This window comes from Mobula hypostoma, chromosome 21 (assembly GCF_963921235.1).
Source record: "Mobula hypostoma chromosome 21, sMobHyp1.1, whole genome shotgun sequence".
Lineage (NCBI taxonomy): Eukaryota > Metazoa > Chordata > Chondrichthyes > Myliobatiformes > Myliobatidae > Mobula > Mobula hypostoma.
This window is the reverse complement of record NC_086117.1, coordinates 50,744,564-50,764,516: the sequence shown is the minus strand read 5'-3', so window position 1 is coordinate 50,764,516 and position 19,953 is coordinate 50,744,564. Positions and strand designations below refer to the sequence as shown.

The 19,953-nt window shown below is 44.5% G+C and overlaps 1 protein-coding gene across 1 annotated transcript in view; it reads left to right on the top strand.

Annotated features, from left to right (window-relative positions):
* The first annotated feature begins 12,442 nt into the window (after positions 1-12,442).
* Positions 12,443-19,953, top strand: part of agpat2 (1-acylglycerol-3-phosphate O-acyltransferase 2 (lysophosphatidic acid acyltransferase, beta)) — a 40,919-nt gene continuing 33,408 nt past the window's right edge. The window contains exon 1 of the mRNA XM_063073971.1: positions 12,443-12,802. Coding sequence (XP_062930041.1) covers positions 12,627-12,802 — 176 coding nt within the window. The 5' untranslated portion in view covers positions 12,443-12,626. The remainder of the gene's footprint in view (positions 12,803-19,953) is intronic.

The window sequence follows — 19,953 nt, the reverse complement described above, 5'->3', positions numbered from 1 at the left end:
TGCAGAAGAGATTCACCAGAATATTGCTTGTATTTGATAGTATTAGCTATGAGATATTTGGCAAACTTGGGTTGTTTTTCCAGGAGCATCAAGGCTGAGGTGTGACCCCATCTGGTGCCAGCTACTACTTACCAGTGCCACCTCTCTCCACACTGATTTACTGGCCAACTTTCATTCTCACCGCGAGTTACGATGCAGGATCCCCACTTGAAACATATGTACGGGGTCTTTCTTTTGTTACATTTAAAATGGCAATTTTGTTACGTTAATCTGGGGAATGCGGCTTTGTTGTGCTTTAACGCTGCAGAGAGTTTGCGCTCTCAGTTTGTTTTACTTTAAAATGATGATAACAAGGTTCTATTAGCCAATGGGTGGTTATGTATCGTTTTGTTTTCAGATGCCATGCTGTATGATATGACTGTGGACTGGGTTTTGGCGGGGAGTCGGAGGAGAGACGAGGAAGACCGCGGACGTGCGGAGAGGCTCCGGTCGATCACTCCGGGTGGTCCCGAGCCGTGAGTCGACGGAATTCGGGTGGTCGTCTGACGTCGAATTGAGTTCCAACGGTAGCGCGCGAAGAACTTGGACTTTGATAAGTGTTGGCGCCTTTTTTTTTTCCATTACTTTCCTCTCTATATCAAATGCATATTAATGTCATAGAATTAGTAATATCTATAAAGTGTATTTGTTAAAATTTACTGGGTGTGCTGGCTGATGATTGATGTTTGTGATTGATTCGGGTGGCGACTGACCCTGAGGGGAGTGTTGAAGCAGGTGCTGCGCGGGATTTCCCCTAGACATACACGAGCCAATATAACAGAACGTTACACATAGACGTGGCCATTTAGCCTGCTTACTATCATAATGCTGGTGGTAGGGTGGAGATACATCTCTACCAATAGGACACTCCTTCCCTTTGCTAGCCTGCAGGTCACCCTGGGGCAAAGTGTAGCACCTGCTTACCATCCTCGCCCACCCCCCTCCCAATCAGGGTCACATGAAGTCATGGGAGCAGGTGGTGGATGGTTGATTCAGTAGCTGGTGTATATCACAATTCTTGGTTATGCAATCACTGATGGCAGGCAGACAATCTCTAAAGAGTATTGATAATGGCTGGGGTTACCCATCTTGTAAAGACACTGCCCGGGAGAAGGCAATGGCAAACTACTTCTGTGAAAATTAGCAAGGAACAGTCATAGTCAAAGACCATGATTTCTTACGTTGTATGACATGGCACGTAATGATGATGACTGTCATTATTAATGACTTGGATCATAGTTGTGGTAAACTAGAGCATCAGTTTTGTGGATAACAAGATTGGGGGCATAGTGTATAGTGAGGAATGCTATCAAAGCTCAGAGTGGAATCTGAATGAGCTGGAAAAATGGGCTGAAAAATGGCCGATAGGCACTCAATATATATATATATATATACACTGCCATAATCCTTCATAACAAGGGGAGTTGAGTGTAGGAGCAAAGAGGTCCTTCTGCAGTTGTACAGGGCCCTGGTGAGACCACACCTGGAATATTGTGTACAGTTCTGGTCTCCAAGTTTGAGGAAGGACATTCTAGCTATTGAGGGAGTGCAGCGTAGGTTCATGAGGTTTATTCCTGGGATGGCGGGACTGTCAAATATTGAAAGATTGGAGCGACTGGGCTTGTATACACTGGAATTTAGAAGTATGAGAGGGGATCTGATTGAAACATATAAGATTATTAAGGGAAAGGACACGCTAGAGGCAGGAAACATGCTCCCGATGTTGGGGGAGTCCAGAACCAGAGGCCACAGTTTAAGAATAAGGGGTAGACAATTTAGAACGGAGTTGAGGAAAAACTTTTTCACACAGAGGGTTGTGGTTCTGTGGAATGCTCTGCCTCAGAAGGCAGTGCAGGCCAATTCTCTGGATTCTTTCAAGAAAGAGTTAGATAGAGCTCTTAAAGATAGCGGAGTGAAGGGATATGGGGAGAAGGCAGGAACAGGGTACTGATTGTGGATAATCAGCCATGATCACAGTGAATGGTGGTACTGGCTCGAAGGGCTGAATGGCCTACTCCTGCACCTATTGTCTATTGTCGTCTATTACCAACAGCAAACAACAGCCTATCCTGACACATTTCAGATCTTAGTCAGGGGCTTCATTCAGACTTGTTTGAATAAATCCTTGCCCAATTATCATCAGCATATAATATGCAGCATCAGGGATCCCAACACACTCGACCCCTGCAATACTAGGATTAGGAATGCCCACCATTCCATGCCTAGACCATACTTTGGGAAGTCTGATCACTTTACTTTCCTCCTCCTACCTGCATACAGGCAAGGGCTAAAGAGCAAGGCTCCAGAGACAAAGACAACAAAGAGGTGGTCGTGGGAGACCAATGAGTGACTACGGGGTTGCTTTGAGTTGGTGGACTGGGCCACATTCAAGGACTCAGAGGATCTGAATGAATACACCACGGTTGTCATGATTTGATAAAAACAGTCATAGAATAATGTGTCCCCACAAAATCATTCCAAGTCTTCCCCAATCAGAAGCTCTGAATTAACTATGAGATCCTAAATATGCTGAGGCATTCAGTTATGACAAGCAAGTAAGGTACAAGAGCTCCAGCTACAATCTCCAGATAGCCATCTCACATGTGTTGTGGCAATTTTGGACCAAGCTTGTATCACTGAAGGATGCTGGACAGCTGTGGCAGGGCTTGAAGGCTATCACCTCTTAAAACATGAAACCAAGCAACTATATTACAACAAGACTTCATTCCCAGATGAGCTCAATGACTTCCGTGCTTTCTTTGACTGTCAAAACATGGTGTACCCTCACAACCCCTGATGACTCTGTGATTTCACTCTCTGAGGTCAATGTGACAGCATTCTTCAGGACATTGAGCCCATGGAAATCACCTGGCCCAGACGGGGTACCTGGCCAGGTACTGTGACCTGTGCTCATCAGCTGGCTTGAGTATTCACTGAGATCTTTAACCTCTCACTTTGGCTGTCTGAGTTATACACCTGTTTAAAGCAGACTATAATTATACCACTGCCGAAGAAGAACGTGGGAACCTGCCTCAGTACTATCACCCAGTAGCACTTACATCCACTCTGATGAAGTGCTTTGAGAAGTTGGTGATGAAACATATCAACTCCTGCCTGAGAAGCGACTTGGATCGTTCTACTTTGCCTACTGGAGCAACAGGTCCATAGCAAATGTCGTTTCATTAGCTCTTCAATCAGTCTTACATTAATTCATCTAATATCTTATAAAAAGTATTAAAAAACAGTGGATTCCACCAGTCCCCCCCCGCCACTTTTGATTCTGTAAGGGACCATGGCAGAATCACCTCTGAAAATTCAGAGGCCGGAAAACTTAAAGTATCTACATTACAGAGTAATTAAAAACTACTTCAGTTGTATAATATTAAAGAGTATACATGTTCTTAAAAGCATTTATAGTATTACATCATGAATGGATACATTAGGAATACTTATATGTGTTTGAACTACAGTATTAATTGCCTTTAAGCAAACAAAAAAATGTAGTTTATGATCATGCATATGAATATGACTATTTTTAATATAGTATAATCATGTCTTGGGAGTTGTCAAGTACATAGGTGCGACATTCCTTACCTATAACTGTACATGTTCCCCCCTTAACTACTAAGAGAAGATCTAATGGTAAATACATGATAAACATATAAAAAACATTAAAATAGTCTATAATTTCCAATAATTATTTTCATGCATAAGGTCTTCCCACAGCACTTTCTTAATCTGGAGTCACTTTAGCTCGCTTGCAGTTGCTGGCATGTATCCACTTACCTTCCACCTTGACTGCTGAGTTGGCCATTAACAGTACTTGGTCAGGGCCTCCCTAGGGGTTCCTTTTGCAGTTTCTTGACCAGGACTCACTTGCCCAGAATCAAAGTGTGTCCGCCTTTTCATGGACCACTCCACTCAGCAGTAACCTGTTGAAAGATGGACTAAACAACTGGGGTTAGTTTCACACAATAATCAATTAAACTGTCAGTCATAACATGTATATCTGCTTCTCTGAGATCGAGACCTCCTGGTAGTGACATAGATTACCCTGTTACCACCTCAAATGGACTCAGTTTTGTTTTCTTATTTGGGGTTGCTCTGATGCTACATAAAACCAAAGGATGATTCTTCACAAGCATTTCCAGTGAAATGTGTTCCTTGGTCAGGGTCAATATGTGTGGCAATCCCCATCTAAGAATGTAGTCCTTATCAGAGTTTTGGCTGTGTATGTGTGGCAGTAGCCTTTCTTGTTGGAATGGCTTTCACCCATCTTGAAATTTTGTCCATTATTATTAAGACATCTGAGTATCCTTGGCACTTTGGTAAAGTAATATAGTCCACTTGTAGCTGTAAAAATGTGGGGAGAAGTACTTAGTTGTGGCAGCTTCTTTGTTGAAACAGTTTGTTTCCTGACGTCATTAATTTTCCAAATGTATGTCAAGCTTGCATTTTAAACTTTGGATTTCAGCACCGTTAGGAGAATCTGTCGACAACCTTTTGCACTCTAATGTGTCCCAAGGAGTGTATCTGCTCTGTCAGATAAGGAAGCAGCTCAGCTGGGGCTACTAGTCTATGACTAGTGACATATCTTCATAATCCATCATCGTTTAACAACCCGCCATTTTCCATCCAGTACCACGTCTCTTTATTTGAGCATTGATCTTGCATTTCTTGATTATCTGTATGTTTGTTTGTGATACAGTGTTCAACATACTTTCCATTTCTTTGATTTTGTTTACTCCTTCTTTTACTGTCCTTTTTTGCAGCTTCATCTACAAATGAATTTCCATGCCTTTCCATTGTGGTCATTTTAGTGTGACCTTTGCATTTTAATACAACAATTTCTAATGGTAGTTGTATGACATCCATATGTTCTTGTACTAGTTAGCCTTTCTTGATTGGAGTTCCCACAGCAGTAAGAAATCCCTTTGTCTCCAAAAGTTTCCAAAGTCATGACCGACTCCAAAAGCATATTGAGAATCAGTGTAAATCAGCTTTTCTCAACCTTTTTGCCTTGGAGGAACCCATGAAATAATTTTCAGGTCTCAGGGGACCCCTGCATAAAAATTATTATATCTAGAGCTTATGGTATGTTAGCTTGATCAGTAAGTTGTAGATATAATAATCTAAAAATAATTGTCAATGCTCTTTTGAGTAGAGAATAAATGTTTAGCCCACCTTTCTTGAAAAAACATATAGTTAAGCTTAGTTTACCTTTCTTGAAATTAATCTCTTCATTTCCCTTTCATAAATTAAAAAAAACTCATAAGGCAAACATAATAAATTTCTCAGTTCTGGGTCAAACTTGAGAAAAGCACACACAGATTTCACTTTCAGCTGAAATGCGATGATTTCTATCCTTGCCTTGATGCCTACTAAACAAGAAAAAGCTTGCTCACACATGTAAGAAGTAGAAAACTGTAGCAAAGTGTTCCTAATGTTTTCCTATGAATGGCAGGATACTTTTCTTTCACAGAAGTCCAGAACTTGTCCAGGTGCGGGTCAGTAAATCTCATCTTGAGTGCACGATCACAGTACAGCTCACAAAGTTCTTCCTCGTCTCTCCCAGTCAAGTTCTCTGGCTGAGGAGAAGTTTCAGAGAAAGGGTCCCTCACCTAATCATACACTTGTGTTGAAAGGGAGAAAAAATTATGTTCAATTTTGTTCTGTAGTTCTTCTGGGTGGTTTTCAATAAAATTCCAGACTTCCTGATATTCTTCCTCACTCTCAAGCCCAAGCAGCAGTAGAAACATTTCAAGATTTCCTATTGCAGCATGATCTTTCCAAAGTTTCTTTTTAAATCCAAGACCCTCGTCACTTGAAGTCAAAGCATTTTCCCCAGGATCTTGCAGAGACTTGATCAACTGGTTCATATGGAAAAAAAAATGCCTGCTAAGTAGGCTAACTTCTGCAGCCATTCTTCATCTTCAAAGCATTTAGCAAAATCTAGCCAACTATTTCCTTGAAAGTACTCCTGAAATTCACCTTTCAGCTCAAATACCCTGTTGAGAACTCTTCCTCTGCTAAGCCGCTGGAATTTTGTATGTAGCAGGAGACTGGTGTGCTCCTTGTCCAGGTCTCCACACAGTTTTTAAACATTCTTGAGTGAAATGGTCTTAAAGCTTCCTGGGTCTTTTAACTGACACTGACTTTATTTTCAAAAGCTTTAATCTGTTTGTTTTGAGATTCCAATAGTTTTTTTTACAAGAATCAGCACTTTTATGTGTTGTATGGCTGTGATTTGTAGTTCAGTGTCTTTTTAATTTTGCTGGAGCCATTGCTATATTTGTAAGTTGTTTGCCAGACTAGGCACAATCGAATGGGACAACTTGGATCACCAGTCCATGTAAAATCCATTGATAAGTAGGTTTCATTGTAAAGACGGACTTGTTTGTGTCTGTTGTTGCACTAGTGCAGTGAAATGACTCAGATTGTAATTCTTCATCATAACCTTATGAGAGTTGCCTGTAGGCCTATGCCAAGAATCCTCCTCTTTAAAACTGGCCACACTGGACCGTCTTTAGAATGAAAATTTCCCTCCAATTTTCTACTACACTGGAAGCTTGTTTGCTCCCACAAGTCAATTGGCGGGGTCTAATAAGAAGTTGGGGGAGGCAACTCGGGAGGGAGAAGCTGAAGTCATAGCCCAAGTTGGGCGAGTCCGTTCAATGCTCGGAAAACGCACTACTGCCCTCCCCTCCATGCAATATAGCGCTCACCAATTATCAATGGCCTCCCCTATCTTGCATCCAAAACTGAGAATGGACCCAACCAAATAAACATGGTCTAACTGCACACTGCCATTCTGGGCTGAGATTGCTAACGAGGCTGCACGGTGACTGCCCACCACTGCGAGCGCTAGCATCAGGCATTGTGCGAAGTCCAAAAAAACGAGGTTTATTTTTTAATCCTGATCTCTCATGGAACCCCAGAGAAACCCTGGTGTAGATATTAGCTGATCTTCTTTCTGTTAGCTTACAGACTTGAATCAATGCTTTTAGCTCCGCCTACTGTGGAGAAGTACCAGGAGCCATATTTCCTCAGGCCATCACTTCATTTTCTGTGACAACAGCCCAACCAGCCATTCGAATTCCTTCCTCAATGGTTGAGGAGCCCTCAGAGTACAGAATCAGATCTGGATTCAACAAAATGGACTTCTTCATGGTAATTTGAATCTTCTTGGCATGTTATTGTTCTTGCACAGTGATGATCATCGTAGTCTTCCATGTCCACTGACAACAGTGTAGCTGGATTCACTGGACTTGCTTGTTGGATGATGATATTAGGTGCCTCATGAACAGTGGACCACTTGGAGGACCAGCTGTCATTTGAGAGGCCGTGTTCATAGTCAATGAAGTGTGCACTGAGCGTGGACATTGAACACCTAATCTGGTCCAGCACGATGTTAGAAACAGTCATGCCTGCTTGGTAAGTGGCTTGCACATTCTAAGGCTACACTGTCCAATTTGGCAGAGTAATAACCAACAATGTGCTGTTGGTCTCCCTGTTCTTGAGTTAAACTGCTGCCATGCAGCCTTGCTTCTCATCGACGTACAGGGTAAGTGGTCTTTCCGTATCAGGGATTCATAATGCAGGTTCAGTACTCAATATCGCCTTTAACGTTTGAAAGCTTTCATCTGGTTATTCATTAAGAGTTACAGGGTCATCCAAGTTCTTACTGAGCTTCATCAGTTTAGTGAGGGGTTGAGCAATTTCAACATATGTACTGCCCTATGCTCTGTTGCAGTTACACAAACTCAGAAATGATTGAAGTTGCTGGACTGTTGTATGTGGTTTTGCTGATTGAATAGCCTTTGCACAATCTTCAGTCATCTCCCATTTACCTTGGGAAATTTCCTGTCCCAAGTAAATCACTTCCTCTTGTTGCAATTCTGCTTTGTCCAAAATTCCCTTGAGGGCGATATAATCGAGTAGATGGAGTTCATGCTGATCTGCAGTCCCAGAGGCAATTAGGATGCCACCCACCTATTGTATGATAGTTTAGTCAGTGCTTGGAAAGCCCCTTAGCTGTTGCCTCAAGGCCATGAGATAGACAGTAGAACTATTGTGAAGTCCCCGTGGTAACCTCGTCCGCTGATATTGTTGCCCATCAACTGTAAAAGCCATCCATGTTCGACATTCAGATACCAGTGGTACCGACCAGAAACCATTGGCCATATTGATAACTGTAAACCACTTATGTGATGGATTCAGGGCATTGAGGACAGTTGATGGATCTGCCACCAGAGGGGTTAATTTATCACTATATTGACTGGTGATTCCGTAATCTGGCAGTCTCTAAGTGCCATTTAACTCCTTGACAGGCCAGATTGGATTGTTTGACGGACTATGAGCCTTGACAAGAATTCCTCACTCTTCCAACAGACTGAAAATAGGTATGATACCTTTTATAGATGTTCTTTTGAGAGGGTATTGCTTCCCAGTAAACTTAGCAGGATCCATTTCTAGAAGGCCACAGTCACTTTGGTCTTGTAACCATGTAGGGTGACTTTTTAATTTAGATTTTTCCAACCGCACAAGATTCCAGATAATTTTACCCTCCATGAATTCAAGAGCCGAGCTTTAAGTCTATACGACATCCATTCAAAGAAGAGGTTCTGAGCTGTCTCCGCCCAGCACTGCATTTCTCGTAGGTGAGCACCAAATTGTACTTCAACTGATCTGCTTTTGATTAGCACAATTCTCTGTCCTCCAGCACCATTTGCACATCTTCAGATGCTAGTCAATGGCATATTGCATTTTTGGGCAATAGCTTCAGTTATGCATGCTAGTTGTACTCCTGTATTCGATACTTCAACACGTTGAGGTTCAGCCCAAGTCTTCAAGCTTCCTTTTTCAGGATGTGGAACTTCCCTGGACTATGTGTCATTTTTTTATGGATCTGATAGTTGTTGTATCCCTTCATGCCCTCCATCTTCATTCCTGCGATTTCTTCCCTGGGATTTTACAGGGGGAAGCCTTGCCATGGCCGCCAGACCAATGACCTCATTACTGTCATCATCACTTAAACCACTAGGGGTCTCTGTCGAGTCAGTGTCATGTACTTGCACCTCCTTGGAATTCCAAGGGTGGTGTTGGTTTTGAGAACTGGTCGGCGTTAGCTGTCCATCACGATGATTGACGTGGCACTTAACACCGCCCAGCAAAATTCTCGCATGCATCTAGTTGCAATTTAGGGTAGAGCTCTCAACTACGGAACTACTTCGCTTGTCGCGCTTTGGTTCGCTCCACTAACGCACAGATCTGCTCTTTAGATTTTTTAATTGTCTTTTTTTGTTTTCTCACAATTATTAAATCGTACTGGCATAGTTCACTATTTTGATTTTCTAAATCAGCGCATTCGCGTTTTAAAGCATTTATCTGGTCTTGAAGCTCAACACGTTTCCTTAGCTCTGTTAAGGTCGCTAGCATCCAAGCTGTCTTCTTAGTTCCTGTCCACACCTTTCTGATCTTATTATATATCATTTCAATCACTTATAAGCCAATCCTCACTGGATTTAGGATCGATGGCACATTTCTTCCGTACTTATTTTCCAACGATATCAGGTTTATATACATCATTTAAGTAAGCGCTTAACTGTTCCCTCCCAGCTGGGAATTCGGGAGAGTCACCGGCTTGGCCTTTGCATTAAATTCAATCCTAAAGAGTACTCCCAGTTATCAAAAATCTTATATTACAACCATGAAGCAAACTTATTTGTCCGTTAATTTAGAACTTATGTCCAGCAACTTATATGTTGCCTTTGGTCCAGCAACTTATATCGGCCTCTGGGTTTGTTCGATAACTTACACCGGCCCCTCGGTTACACAACCACAAAAATTTTAATAGGATCCGCCACAGATAAAATAAAATACACCCTTCGCTGACTCTTAAGTTTGCTTTAAACGATGTACTTAAGATATTTATTCTACGACAATGAAGGAACGGAGGAAATTGTCTTACCTCCTAGATGCACGCTTAAAACTTCCCGTGTCCGTTTTTCTTCAAATAATTGTCCATGTTTAGGTGCCAAATTGTTGGGTCTCTGTTGTTTTTCTGACCCTTAGGGTTCTTCCAGGGGTCAAGAATGGCGAGGAGTTTTAATTCTCCATGATGATTTATTTTAAACCTCAAGGTTTAAACAAAGATACGAACATTTGAAACTAAGTGAAGAGCTGAGAAGCGAAAGACATTCAATAGTTTCAATGAAAAGAAGAAGGCGCCTCTGAAAAATCCATCACCTTTATAATCCAGGTTACAGAAATTCCTTAGGTAAGAATAAATCATTTAATAAGAATAAATCATTCAATGGTTGCACAATTATATTATGAGGATAATATGCTAATATTAGCCAATGAAAAATGAGAAAGGAATAATTGTTATGCAACTGCTATTCCGCTTTCTGCCAGTAGGTGGGGATGAACCACCACATACTGTAAAAAGTACACGATTTTGTTAAAACAGTATAAATTATGTTTAAACTATGACTTTAGTCTTACATTAATTCATCTAATATCTGTTAAAAAGTGGATTCCTACTAAACGAAGCCACATTTTGCAAGTAACTGGCTGATTAACATATCAGAAGCTGGAAATCCAAGCAATACACACAAAATGCTGGAGGAACTCAGCAGGCCAGGCAGCATCTAGGGAAAAAAGTGCAGTTGACGTTTTGTGCCGGGACCCTTCAGCAGTCCTGCAGTCCTGCTGAAGGGTCTCGGCACGAAACTTGACTGTTGCACAAACTGGAGGTTTCACCTTAAAATCTCCATTTGTTTGCGCCTGTTCCACAATGGTAACACAGTTTGTTTGGCCCAACTGGTTTCTGTTCTGTTCACATTCACTTTATTCCTGACTGCAACTCACTTGAGTCTCTGTCTGCAGTTTCCATTGACACAGCGATTTCCACTGCTCATTTGAATGTAAGCTGTGCTTCATTTGGGAGTCATTTCTGAGTGCTTTCTTTTAAGATTCCATAAATGAAATGATCTCTCAGTGCATCATTAAGCCCATTACTGAACTGATAAAATAAAGGCATCCATTAGTCTTGCAAGACCATGGATCTGCGCCTGGACTGGTCTCGGCCCGAAACGTCGACTGTGCCTCTTCCTCTAGATGCTGCCTGGCCTGCTGCGTTCACCAGCAATTTTTATGTGTGTTGCTTCAAATTCCAGCATCTGCAGATTCCCTCGTGTTTGCGAAGCAAACTGTATGCTTTAAAACTTAATGAGCTCAGCAAAATTGGTACTCACTTCTCATTGGCTATTTCATTTGCCTAAAAATACTGTTCCAATAGTTTAGTATACACTGGCCAATTACCCGCCATGTAATCAAACTTGTCAATCTTTCCATTGTAGCCAGCCATTTCTGCTCTTTTTGTTTATTGATTATTATCACCCGGTACTCACTCTTTATGAACCCTGAATTCTTCCGTTTGTGGTCTTTTTTCGAAATTCAATCATGTCTACCCTTCTAAAGAACATGTGCTGGTTGTATTTTTTTTAATTGACATTCCTCATAGCATTTTTTTTAGCTCGAACTTCTTGCTCCATTTCAACGGACTGGTAGCTGTGCTGGGTTTGTTTTGAAAGAACCTTGTTGCCAATAATATGTCAAAACATTAAACTAATTCAAAGGAAAATGCGGGAAGCCCGCAATACAGGTGTAACTTTGTCTTTAATTTAAGTGAGGGCCGCATAGTAATGTTTGCAATTAACGTATTTTTACATATAACCCGTAATGAATTACCTAACTGAACAATAATACTTAACCAACCAACAGGATTACTCAAATATTATTGAAATATTAAATGCACAACAGATAACAGATCCCTAATTCCTTGAAAGTGGTGTCACACGCAGATAGTCATAAAGAGAGCTTTTGGCACTTTGACATTTATCAATCAAAGTATTGAGGACAGTAGATGGGATGTTATGTTGAAGTTGTATAAGACTTTGGTGATGTCCAATTTGGAGTATTGTGTCAGTTCTCGTCACCTACCTACAGGGAAGATATCAAAAATATTCAAAGAGCACAGATAAAATTTTAAGGATGTTGCCTGGGCTTCAGAACCTATCGTTACAGGGAAAGGTTGAGTAAATTAGGACTTCATTTCCTTGGAGCATAGGAGAATTAGGGGAGATTTGATATAGGGACACAACATTTTGAGGGGTATGGATAGCAGAAGTGGAAGTAGCTTTTTCTCTGAGGATGGGTGAGGTCAAAGAACTAGTGGTCATAGGTTGAAGGTATTGTGAGGGGTTTTGCATGAATGCAGACAGGTCATTGGGATCGAGACTGCGCGGGACCCCGGCTGCGTGCTGTGACCAGAAGGCGGAGCGAAGGGCGGTGACGTCATCACGCAAACCCCCGACCCGCCGTCCCCGGCTTTGATTGACAGGCGAATTGCGTGTCGGCGGCTCCCGGAAGCAGCGGCGGCTGGCCGACGGACCCGAACAACGGGACCGGGGCGTTGGTGGCCGAGGCGGCGGCGGCGGGGAAGCAAGCGGGGCAGAGTGGGCGACAAATCGGCAGTAAGGGAAGCGAAAGGAGGTTAGGTAGAGCAGGCCGAGGCCCGGAGAATGGCCCTGCTGTGGCTGCTGTTGGCCCTGTCGGCGCTGCTGCTCCCGCTTTGGCTGCTGAGCGGCACCGTCCGCTACTACTGCAAAATGGGCTTCTACTACTCGTGGATCATGGCCCTCGCCGTGCCCGTCATCCCGCTGTGCCTGTGGAGGGGCCGCGACGTGCAGAACATGAGGTACTGCAGGGTGGGGAGAGGATTTGGGCGGGATGTGGTGTGGGGGGGTGGGGAAAGGTGAGCTTTGGGGCAGGAACGATCTGGAGTCGTGGTTGTGGGTAGAGATTGAATCCGACGGAAGGCTGGCATGAGGGGGCCTGGTGCCGGGGTAGGGTGGGGTGGGATGAGGGGGTCTTGGTCCCGGGGTGGGGTGGGATGAGGGGATCGTGGTCCCGGGGTGGGGTGGGATGAGGGGATCGTGGTCCCGGGGTGGGGTGGGATGAGGGGATCGTGGTCCCGGGGTGGGGTGGGATGAGGGGATCATGGTCCCGGGGTGGGGTGGGATGAGATGAGGGGATCGTGGTCCTGGGGTGGGGTGGGATGAGGGGATCGTGGTCCCGGGGTGGGGTGGGATGAGGGGATCATGGTCCCGGGGTGGGGTGGGATGAGATGAGGGGATCGTGGTCCTGGGGTGGGGTGGGGTGGGATGAGGGGATCGTGGTCCCGGGGTGGGGTGGGATGAGGGGATCGTGGTCCCTGGGTGGGGTGGGATGAGATGAGGGGATCGTGGTCTCGGGATGGGGTGGGGTGGGATGAGATGAGGGGATCGTGGTCCTGGGATGGGGTGGGATGGGATGAGGGGATCGTGGTCCCAGGGTGGGATGGGATGAGGGGATCATGGTCCTGGGATGGGGTGGGATGGGATGAGATGAGGGGATCGTGGTCTAGGGGGCGGGGTGGGATGAGGGGATCATGGTCCCTGGGTGGGGTGGGATGAGGTCTGAGATAAATGGGAAGTAAGGGAATATAACATAGCCTGAAGGAGGGTATGGAATGGGGTGGGGAAGAGGAGCATCACAGCCATTGAGAGGGAGTGGAGTGGGGTGATGAGCTGGGAACATCGCAGCCTTGGGAGACATTGTGCAGAGGGTGGGATGAGGGGTCCCGTCTGGGGAGGAGGTGGCTTGGGTTTCCATATCTGCAAGGAGGCACAGAATTGATCGAATCATTCTTGGAATATTTATTCAAGAGCTGCTAGATTATAAATCAGCACCTGTTTCACTGACAGTATCGGCTTCCCAAGACTGTGCATGGGTTCCAGTACTCACTTGACTATTAGTGTCTTTGGAGTATGTAGGCATAGGTTATCACTGCTGTATGTAATTCAAAAGGAAAAATGTCAGGTTTAGTGATTGAAATACTAACGTCATGTTTGTCACATCACAGAGGTAAACAGCATAGAAACAGGCCTTAGCCCACAGTCTCTGGCTCTAACTCCATCTATGCCTCTTAGCATCTTGTACACCTCTGTCAAGTCTCCTTTGCTCCAAAGAGAAAAGCCCCAGCTTGCTCAGCCTATCCTGACATGACATGCTCTCTAATCCTGGTGAACCTCCTCTGCACCTCAAACACTTCTACACCCTTTCTTTCATGAGCACCATATTCCAAGTGTGGTCTAACCAGGCCCTTGAACTCAATGCCCTAACTAATGAAGGCCAGTACACCTTGTGCCTTCTTGGCCACTTTATCATTTCGTGGCAACTCTGAGGGTTTTATGGACACGGACCCCAGGACCCTTGTTCCTCCATACTGCTAAGGATCAGGCTATCTCCCTGTATTTTGCCTTCAACTTTGTCCTTCCTAAGTGAATCACTTCACACCACTCTGGGTTGAGCAACTTCTGTCACTTCTTAGCCCAGCTCTGCGTTCAATGTCCTGTTGTAACCTATGACAATATTTACACTATCCACAACTCCACCCTCTTTCACATCTTACGAACTCACCCTTCCGTATCTCCATAAGACATAGGAGCAGAATTAGGCCATTCGGCCCATTGCGCTGCTCCACTCCCATCCTTCTGCTGTCTCCCTGTAACTTTTGGTACCCTCAGTAATTAAGAACATACTGAACTCTGCTTTAAATATACTCAGTGACTTGGCATGCACAGCCATCTGTATCAATGACTTCCACAAATTCACCACCCTCTGGCTAAAGAAATGCTTCCTCACCTCTGTTCTAAAGGGTCTTCCTTGTACTCTGAGGCTGAGCTACACCTCTACAGGAAACGTCCTCTCCACATTCGCTCTATCTAGTCCTTTTGATAGTTGAAAGGTTTCAATAAAATTCCCCCACCCCATTCTACTAAGCTGCCACAAGTATAGGCCCAACCTACAAAACGTTCTCATGCATTATCCCTTTCATTCCTGGGACCGTTCTCATAAACCTCCTCTGGACTCTCTCCAATTTCAGCACATCATTTTGTAAATAAGGGGCTTAATGCATCTTTCCTGTATTACCATGGGCTCTTACCATGTTTAGCAGCCAAGTGTGGTACTTTGTTCAAAAACAAAGTTGACTTATTATCACAGTATGTATCCATACGCAATTCAGATTTCTCTTCTTGACATAGCCATGAAACAAAGAAAGAACATGGAAGTAACTCAGAGAGAACATCAAACTCCCCCCCCATCCCGATCATCAACCCCTTAAACCCCCCCTCCCCCTGCACAGAATGTCAACCCTCTCCCGTACAAAACACGACAAGAACGTCGACCCCCCACCCCCCCTGCTGCGTACAATACGGAATAAAATTTGATCCCAAACCCCCCTCCCCCCCACACAAAAATGCACCAAGAACATCAACCCCCAGTTCATTTCCCCTCGCACAACAAAACAGAAAAGGAATGGATGAAAAACTCAGAATATAAAAGCCACGAGGGCTGAAAAGCGATAGTCCATTTCATAAACGCAGACCCAGAGTAACATCCTTCGACATCCCCCGAGAAAGAGGGATGCCGCATGACCGCCAGGGCCTACCTGCTTGCCACAGCGAGCCACACAGCGATAGGCCGTTCACAGGCTCCTTCCCTGGCAGCGGTCAAAAGTCAGATAATTGGCGCTGAACTCTCACCTGCCTTCTGAGAGTCTTCAAAGGCCTCCTGAAAATCCAAGTAAGGAACATCCACTGCCTCTCTCCTTTCTCTCTCCTGCGTGTTAATTTCCTCAAAGAATTCCAAGAGATGTGTCAGGCAAAATTTCCCTTTAAGGAAGCCATGCTGATTTTGGCCTATTTTATCAAGTACCCCAAAACCTCTTCCTTATTAAAGGACTCCCAAGATCTTTCCAACCCCAGAAGTCAGTCTTGTACGCCTGTAATTTCCTTTGTTTTCTCCATCCCTCCTTAAAGAGTGGAGTGATTTGCAATTTTTCAGGCCTCTAGAACCATTCCAGAATCTGGTGATTCTTGAAAGATCATTACTAATTCCTGCACAACCTCTTCAGCTACCTCTTTCAGAACCCTGGTGTGTAGTCCATCTGGTTCAGTGACTTATTAACCTTCAGAACTTTGTTTCCCAATTACATTCTACTAAGTAATAGCTCCTACACCCACCTCTGCCCCCGACACACTCAAATTTCTGACACACTGCTGTTGACTTCCACAGTGAAGACTGATGTAAAATACTTATTAAATTCGTCTGCTATTTCATTGACTTCACTATTATCTCTCCAGTGTCATTTTCCAGTGGTCCGATATCCACTCTCACATCTCGTACTCTTTATATACCTGAGAAAATTTATTGTACTGTATCTTACATTAATAGCTAGCTTACCTTCATATCTAATCTTGTCTTTTGTTATTGCTTTTTCCGTTGCCTTCTGTAGGTTTGTAAAGGCTTCCCAATCCTCATCTTCGCACTAATTTTTGCTATATTGTATGCCTTCTCTTTTGCTTTTATGTTGTCTTTGACTTTCTTTTTAAGCCACTGTTGCTTCATTCTCCCTTTACAATACTACTACTTTAGGATGAATCTATCATGCATCTTCCAAATTGCTCCCAGAAACTCCGGGCATTGCTGTTCTGCTGTCTTCCCTGCTAGTGTTCCCTTCCAACCAACTTTGACCAGCTCCTCTCTCATGCTTCTGTAGTTCACCTTACTCCGCTGTAATCCTGATACATCTGATTTTAGCTTCTCCCTCTCAAACTGCTGGGTGAGTGCCGTCATATTATGATCACTGTCTCATAAGGGTACGTTTACCTTAAACTCCCTAATGAAATCTGTTTCATTGCACAACATCCAATCCAGATTTGACTTTACCCTGGTAGGTTCAACCACAAGCTGCTCTTAAAAAGCCATCTCATAGGCACTGTACAAATTTCTTCCTGGGATCCAACACCGACCTGATTTTCCAAATCTGCCTGCATATTGAAATCCCCCATGACTATCGTAACACTTCTCTTTTTAGTCAAGTGAAGTTTATTGTCATTTAACTATATAAAGTATATAACCATATATAAAAAAAATATATAGAAACATTCCTTCGAACCAGGGTGTACGTCACTTTTATATCACCCATTATAATTTGTAGCCCACATTCTGGCTACTGTTCAGAGGCCTGTATATAACTCCCAGTAAGGTCTTTTTATCCTTGCAGTTTCTTAACTCTACTCACAAGGATTCTATTTCTTCCAATATTATACCACCTCTTTCTAAGGATTTGATCTAATTTCTTTTATGAACAAAGCCAGCTACCCACCCCCTCTGCCTACCTGCCTGTCCTTTTGATACAGTGAACATCCTTGGATGTTAAACTCCCAACTATGATCTTCTTTCAGCCATGACTCAGTGATGCCCACATAACTGTGCTACAAGATCTTCTACCTTATTCCATATACTGGGTGTATTCAATTAAACATGCCTTAACTGCTGTATTCAACACCTTTTTCAATTTTGTCCCCACATTATTGGAAGTTAAATTCTTATTCCTTTCTAAACTTCTATCTTTTTATTTACTGGCATAATTTACATATTACTATTTAGTTATTTATGGTTTTATTACTGTTTATTTATGGTGCAACTGTAACGAAAACCAATTTCCCCCGGGATCAATAAAGTATGACTATGACTATTCTGGAGACTCTCTACTGCACGCTCCTTCCATTTTACCTTATCTTCACTTTTCCAAACTGTTGAACCTCTGTTTAGTTTTGGTAAATACTTCAATCCATGCCACTGACTGCTGCTCTGCCTTATCCATTGTCCATCCCTCCTCACAGTCTCACTGCACACTGTATCCATCCCTCCTCAGTCTCACTGCACACTGTATCCATCCCTCCTCACAGTCTCACTGCACACTGTATCCATCCCTCCTCAGTCTCACTGCACACTGTATCCATCCCTCCTCACAGTCTCACTGCACACTGTATCCATCCCTCCTCAGTCTCACTGCACACTGTATCCATCCCTCCTCAGTCTCACTGCACACTGTATCCATCCCTCCTCACAGTCTCACTGCACACTGTATCCATCCCTCCTCAGTCTCACTGCACACTGTATCCATCCCTCCTCAGTCTCACTGCACACTGTATCCATCCCTCCTCACAGTCTCACTGCACACTGTATCCATCCCTCCTCAGTCTCACTGCACACTGTATCCATCCCTCCTCACAGTCTCACTGCACACTGTATCCATCCCTCCTCACAGTCGCACTGCACACTGTATCCATCCCTCCTCACAGTCTCACTGCACACTGTATCCATCCCTCCTCACAGTCTCACTGCACACTGTATCCATCCCTCCTCAGTCTCACTGCACACTGTATCCATCCCTCCTCAGTCTCACTGCACACTGTATCCATCCCTCCTCAGTCTCACTGCACACTGTATCCATCCCTCCTCAGTCTCACTGCACACTGTATCCATCCCTCCTCACAGTCTCACTGCACACTGTATCCATCCCTCCTCAGTCTCACTGCACACTGTATCCATCCCTCCTCACAGTCTCACTGCACACTGTATCCATCCCTCCTCACAGTCGCACTGCACACTGTATCCATCCCTCCTCACAGTCTCACTGCACACTGTATCCATCCCTCCTCACAGTCTCACTGCACACTGTATCCATCCCTCCTCAGTCTCACTGCACACTGTATCCCTCCCTCCTCACAGTCTCACTGCACACTGTATCCATCCCTCCTCACAGTCGCACTGCACACTGTATCCATCCCTCCTCACAGTCTCACTGCACACTGTATCCATCCCTCCTCACAGTCTCACTGCACACTGTATCCATCCCTCCTCAGTCTCACTGCACACTGTATCCATCCCTCCTCAGTCTCACTGCACACTGTATCCATCCCTCCTCACAGTCTCACTGCACACTGTATCCATCCCTCCTCACAGTCTCACTGCACACTGTATCCATCCCTCCTCAGTCTCACTGCACACTGTATCCATCCCTCCTCAGTCTCACTGCACACTGTATCCATCCCTCCTCACAGTCTCACTGCACACTGTATCCATCCCTCCTCAGTCTCACTGCACACTGTATCCATCCCTCCTCACAGTCTCACTGCACACTGTATCCATCCCTCCTCAGTCTCACTGCACACTGTATCCATCCCTCCTCACAGTCTCACTGCACACTGTATCCATCCCTCCTCACAGTCGCACTGCACACTGTATCCATCCCTCCTCACAGTCTCACTGCACACTGTATCCATCCCTCCTCACAGTCTCACTGCACACTGTATCCATCCCTCCTCAGTCTCACTGCACACTGTATCCATCCCTCCTCAGTCTCACTGCACACTGTATCCATCCCTCCTCACAGTCTCACTGCACACTGTATCCATCCCTCCTCACAGTCTCACTGCACACTGTATCCATCCCTCCTCACAGTCTCACTGCACACTGTATCCATCCCTCCTCATAGTCTCACTGCACACTGTATCCATCCCTCCTCAGTCTCACTGCACACTGTATCCATCCCTCCTCACAGTCTCACTGCACACTGTATCCATCCCTCCTCAGTCTCACTGCACACTGTATCCATCCTTCCTCACAGTCTCACTGCACACTGTATCTATCCCTCCTCACAGTCTCACTGCACACTGTATCCATCCCTCCTCACAGTCTCACTGCACACTGTATCCATCCCTCCTCACAGTCTCACTGCACACTGTATCCATCCCGCCTCAGTCTCACTGCACACTGTTTCCATCCCTCCTCACAGTCTCACTGCGCACTGTATCCATCACTCCTCACAGTCTCACTGCACACTGTATCCATCCCTCCTCAGTCTCACTGCACACTGTATCCATCCCTCCTCACAGTCTCACTGCACAGTTTCCATCCCTCCTCACAGTCTCACTGCGCACTGTATCCATCACT